General features: G+C 40.7%; 1 protein-coding gene across 1 annotated transcript in view; it reads right to left on the minus strand.

Moving 5' to 3' along the window:
- The window catches only part of LOC104523952 (inorganic pyrophosphatase 2, mitochondrial), a 35,563-nt gene that overhangs the window by 5,606 nt on the left and 23,957 nt on the right, over positions 1–6,000 (minus strand). The window contains exons 7-9 of the mRNA XM_010166689.2: positions 4,040–4,167; positions 2,136–2,221; positions 566–635 (exon numbers count right to left, since the gene is read on the minus strand). Coding sequence (XP_010164991.2) covers positions 566–635; positions 2,136–2,221; positions 4,040–4,167 — 284 coding nt within the window. The remainder of the gene's footprint in view (positions 1–565; positions 636–2,135; positions 2,222–4,039; positions 4,168–6,000) is intronic.

Here is a 6,000-nt window from a genome sequence, read left to right on the forward strand (position 1 = left end):
TGCCTGAACAGGAAACCTTCATGTTTTAATTTTATGTTAATTTTCAGAATTTGACAGGCAGTATTTAAGAAACATTCAAAATAGCAACCCCCTCTCTTACAGTAATGCATTTAATTATGCAAGTAGACAAACAAAGGATCTCTTCAGTGATTAGGGACTACAGTCAGCTAGTCAATGAGTCCTAACACTGGGTGGTAACTCATGGCAACAGGGGAGACAGAGAAGACAGCAGGCTAGATACAAATAGCAGTACATCTTGCTATTCGGGATCAGAAGAAACAGCACTGCGGAGGGAGAAAAGAAAAAAAACAAAACAAAAAACCCCACGAGAACAGTAATGAACCAGCTAGAAAGCACAATTGGACCACTGCAATGAAAGTTTTATGTTATAATGCTTACATTTCCCCCACAACCTTCGTGCTCTTCCTTTTACTTTATGCTTTAAATTTTTGTTTAAGGACCATTTCAGTTTAGCTACTTTATTTCAGTTTTGGAGTTCTAAACCTTCTTTTCCTATTAATCACTTCTAAAAAAAAGGGTGGGAAAAAGTAAATGTTATCCTTACCGACTGCACAATTGATCGGGCATCCTCCTCACTGCAACAAAACGGGCTGCCACTCACCAGAACATTTGTGCTGAAAAAATAAAATTAAAAACATGTTTTATCAATCAGTGGAAAAGAGACACTCACAATTAAGTAACTATGGAAAAAACCACCTTCATATATAGAGCTCAGAAATGCCTATCGACAAGAAACAAGGAAGTCAAAAACATGAAGTAACCAGTAACGCTGGAGGGGAACGGAGGTGTGGAGGGGTGTCCTTTGTTTCTTTGGGTTTGTGGGTTTTTTTAGGCTATATGTTCTATATTAAATGCAAGCAGTGCTCACACTCAGTGCTTCTAGCAGCTAATTCGGGTACAGTTCAGAGGACCACAGTTAAGAAACTAGAAAGTCAGCAGAGAAACTGGCACTTGGTGAGGGAGCTGAAGAACACTTAGATGGCTAGCACAGATGCTGTGGATATCCCTGTCTCCTACGCCTTGAAGGATGGCCAGGTTCTGTGGCAGGCCACCCTTCATTTGCAGTAGCCTACCTGCAATATCTAATAATGATAAGAAAAAAACAAGTCAAAATTCTGCTCCTACATAAAGCAGCAGGTACCTGTACCGATTCCAAAGAGCAGACAAACTCTGAGATCAAGTACTTTGTAGAAACACTTCCCTATGAATATGTACCCTTTCACACTAAAAGTGGGTTTGGTCATGAGCTTTTAAGGTCCCACCCAGTAAGTGGCAAGAAGCACAATTCCTCAAAGCAAGACTGCAAATTTAATTATTTTTAATTTCATCAACATGAAGCTCAAAGTGCCTCTGAAATGATCAAGATCAACATTTGAATATTACTCTACAGTATTCTTGCCATGCTAAAACAGAACTACCAACGTAGCCAGCTGCTAAGGTGTTCAATCAACTCTGAGAAAGGGAGAGAAAGTCCTATTTTCCCTATAAAGCAGAAGACAGTGACTATCTGAGCACAGCTTCCCCCACAGCCTTTGCCCCCTGGTGTAGCTAATGGCAATCTACAGCCCTTAGAAAGACACTTGCCTGCTTTTCAGGGCCTCTGGTGCCAGAACTGCCAATGCAAACCAGTCCAGAGAGCTTAACAAAGTCCATTTTAATTTAGATTTAGGCAGAGGCTAGTAGAGAACAGGAAGCTGGCTCTCTCAGTTCAGAGAACAACTAAAAAATATGGAATGCAAAGCTGCAAAAGATTTTTGCATCACAGCAGTGCAGCACTGAAGGATGGAATAAACAATGACAAGAGGATTTGCACAGGATACAGAGATTCTCCCCAGATGATCCCAAACATTCTGCGGCCATTTCTCAAATGCTGAAGTAATCTATGTCACTTTTATATAATCAATATATTTTGGAAGCTCTTACCAGTAAATCATCGTTGTACAAGCTGCAATTAGTCAATCACAGTCCATTATCAATTAATTATCAATCAAAAACATGAGTATTCCTGTCACCGCGAAGTAAAAAACCTGAGCAGTTCAAGCACAGCTGCCATGTGTTGACTACCACCAGTGCCAGCACAGTACAAAGAGGAAATGACGTAACTGGATACTTACCACTTAATAGTACCTCCATCAGTTTTTTTATGAAGCAAAGCTTTCCAGTATTCATGGGTAGATTTAATAATTTCAACAGCAAAGTCCTAGTTTAAATCAAGGAAAAGTTTTATGATTTAAAATGTTATTAAACAGTAAAAAGCCACAGAACTAGTTTATTAAAACATACTGTTTCATGTGTTATTTTAAGGGGCCTCCTCTGAGGCCTCATTAAATTTCTGGAAAATATAACACCCTTTTTATGAAATAAAACCCCCAAACAAACAAACTTAACTATCTGTCAAACACACTGGCAACACATTCAGGACTTTCCCTCAGTCTGCAGCTAGAAAACATGAAGGCTGCACAAAAAAAGAAGAAATGGGCACTAGATACTAAGCAGACACCTACAGCTGTAGAAAACTCTACCAGGTCCTAAATGGGACAAAGTGTGCAAGCTACAACTCCTCTGTTACACAGGGTCAGAGTTAAGGTTTCCCATCTAGTAGCAAAATTTGCATTTACTTCATTAATTGCTCAATCATACACTTAAGCATTTGCAACAACATAATATGTCAGCTGCTTAACAGTTTTTATTTGTTTAAACCAAAAGTAATATTGGGGGTGGGGTGGGGATGAAAAAGCTTCAAAAAATAAAGTAAAATAAGCCCTCAGTGGCCAGATGATGATATCTAGACTGGCTTGCAAAAAGCTGCCAACAGAACATTCACATTTCCTAACAAGAAGTGACTTGGCAAAATGCCACTGGAACATTGTGAACTTCACCAGAGCTGCTGGAGCACAGCCACGGGCGCCTCGCCACATCCTGGGTCTCTAGAAATGCTTGAGAATTATTCAAGTGCTCCAAACCAGCTCTCTCGGGGCAATCAGTGCCTCAAGCCTGAACTCCAATGGTGTGACAGAGATACACTGGTGAACTGTCACTACAGAGCAACACTCTGCTTTACAGAGCAGGAAAATCTCTAAGAGCACTTCCTAGAAGAACAGGGGAGAGATCAGGTTATCAAGCCTTACAACTCTACATCTCATTGATTTAAAAGACAGTTTTAGTGCAGAAGGGAGTCAGGGCATCTCTTTAACCAGATAAAACACGTAAAGCTGCCTGTGTTGCTTAGAAAGTATTTTATAAGTTGAATAGAACACTACAAGGCTGAACTACCTGACACATGGACATCATTGATTAGGAAACTTGTGATTCTGTGCCCAAAATAGTCTAGAGAGAGTGTGCAATACACAGTCTGCAAAGCACTTTTACTCAAATCACACCCAGTTTCCTCTGGAAAAACCCAGGTATTTTCTTCAGTGAGGTCTATTTCCAGGTCCCCTCTCCATTCAAACACTGGCCATTTTTACTGTAGATAGTTCAAAAGGTCATTAATTTTTTCTAAAAAAAGGGAAAAAAAAACATTTTTTCAGCCTTCAAGCCAAAAACAGCTCAAATACTTTTACATAGAATTACCAGGAAAAAGTATACCTTGAGCAAATACCAAATACAAAAAAATCTGTAACCTCTTGTCTGTCTTAACTGCATAGCCTTAAAAAATGTCACGAAAATTTATCAATCATGACTTAAAAAATACCTGAAAAAACAATCTGTTCATTCCTTTGACAGGAAGAATGAAAACACTGTGAAAAAAACCTACAAACCTACAGACGTGTGTGTAAGTCTCGTCAGGATTAAGACTGATTTTTTTTGCAGACTTCCTTTAATAACCTATGCATTTTCCCTGAATAAAATGGAAGGCAGCAACCATTATTTATTCCCAGCCTATTAAATTGTATTGAAAGATCCCTTGTATAAAAATTTTTGCTAAACCACTTCCTTTAAAATTTAAAAAATTCTAGGATGTATTAAAGAGGTCACATGACAGAAAGATGCATCTTCAATTTTGGATTATCTTCACCTTGTCTTTAAATTCTCCATTAAAAGCAAACTGATTTTCTGGTTTTCCATCAGGGACTTTATACGATCGGAACCAGTCAACCGTAGCCTCAAGGTAACCTGGTTTGTGCTTTTTGACATCATCAATATCTGTAGGTTAAAAAATAAAACAAAAAAGGACAGGTCATTTTTACTCACAGTTTCTGTGACATTCATGTTTTAAAAAGTCTCATAAAGGATTTGCAAGCAATTTGATTTCACTGAGCACTTTCTAAGTCATTGGGGAGCTTCACTTTATTACATTAGCTGCCCATAGTTGCTATCTTATGATTTCACAACCACATTAAACAGGTAAACCAGTTGCCTCCTGCCCTTCATTAATTAAGACCCAAAGGGACAATGAATAAAAGAAGCATACTTATGACAGGAGAGGAAGAAAATTTCATATTTATAGGCTTTCATCTCAGTAGGTACCTCCTGCAATACTTAAAGAGTTTTCAGTGAGGTAATTTTTTTCCCCAGCAGCTGCAGGGACTACAGGCATTTTTTGATAATGAAAGACTAGCTAGTAAAAACAATTTCAACACATGGATTTTTAAACCAGCACCTCAAAACAAAATACAGGCTTGACTTCTCAAAGTTATATTAAATGCATCCCTTTGTCACATTACTTCCAAATTCAACCCACTAGATACAAGACAGGTAAGTGCCAGAAGCACTGAACACCAACTCTGCTGATAACCCTGTGACATCTGCACACTCCTAGCGATCAGCTGATTCTACCTTGACCTCTGTAACCCTACCATGCAAAAACGGAACAGGACACAGGGGAACGCATGCCATTTGCAGGACACCCCTGGGAGGCAAAGATGAACACTGCCCCAGTGGATACAGAGAGACTAGACTCACACAGAAATTCTGCTCCAGGGCTGTACTGCTATAGCAAAGATGCAGTTCATGATCTTAGACATTTACTTATGCTGTGCACGTCAAATGTGACTGGGTAGTCCTGTGAGACTACCATCACTCCTGTCGGGTTACAATGGGGAGCCCTATCAGCTCCCTGGCAAATTAACTCTGTCAATATGTTTACACCGAAAAGCCTTCAATACAACTTTAATTGATTTTGATACAACAAAGGATTTTGTCCTTCCTGGAAGCCAAGGATCTTTTGTAACTGGCGTAATCTTTCTCTCTCCATCTATTTCCCTCCTACGGTCACTTCTGATGGAAATGGGAGCTGACTTGTTATCGCTGTGCTTTTGCACGCAGTCTTCCAGCTATTTCGTAACTCTGCCCAGGCCACCTTCCATGGTGTTATTTCTCCTTCTCTACTGTTCTGCAAGTCGCTTGCTAATTTCTCCCCTCCTGATTCCCTGGCACATCACCCTGCCTCTTGCTCTCTCTCTCTCTCTCTCTCCATACTGCTTGGCTACTTCATTCTCTTCTCCCATATATATTCCTTACTCACCGACATCTCCTGGTTGGCAGTGATTCCTGATGGATACTCTTCTATCTAATTGTGTTGGGTTTGGAGGAAGGGGGGGCATTTTTGGTAGTGGGGGAAGGGGCTACCCTGTGGGAAGCTTCACGAAGCTCCCCTGGCTCCAAGGCGTACCCCCCCAGCCCAGGCTGAGACAGTGAGCACTATAGAAACACCTCTGAAAACCCATATTTGTGAGGAGAAGGACTGTCATGAAAAGAAGAAGGTGGAGTCTAATTGTGTTGGGTTTGGAGGAAGGGGGGGCATTTTTGGTAGTGGGGGAAGGGGCTACCCTGTGGGAAGCTTCACGAAGCTCCCCTGGCTCCAAGGCGTACCCCCCCAGCCCAGGCTGAGACAGTGAGCACTATAGAAACACCTCTGAAAACCCATATTTGTGAGGAGAAGGACTGTCATGAAAAGAAGAAGGTGGAGAGAACCTGCAGGAGAGGCCATTGACCTGAACAAAAGACGACCATCGCCTAAACAGAGAGCTTCGTTGC

This window comes from Antrostomus carolinensis, unplaced genomic scaffold, assembly GCF_000700745.2.
Source record: "Antrostomus carolinensis isolate BGI_N321 unplaced genomic scaffold, ASM70074v2 scaffold6414, whole genome shotgun sequence".
In the NCBI taxonomy this organism is placed as follows: domain Eukaryota; kingdom Metazoa; phylum Chordata; class Aves; order Caprimulgiformes; family Caprimulgidae; genus Antrostomus; species Antrostomus carolinensis.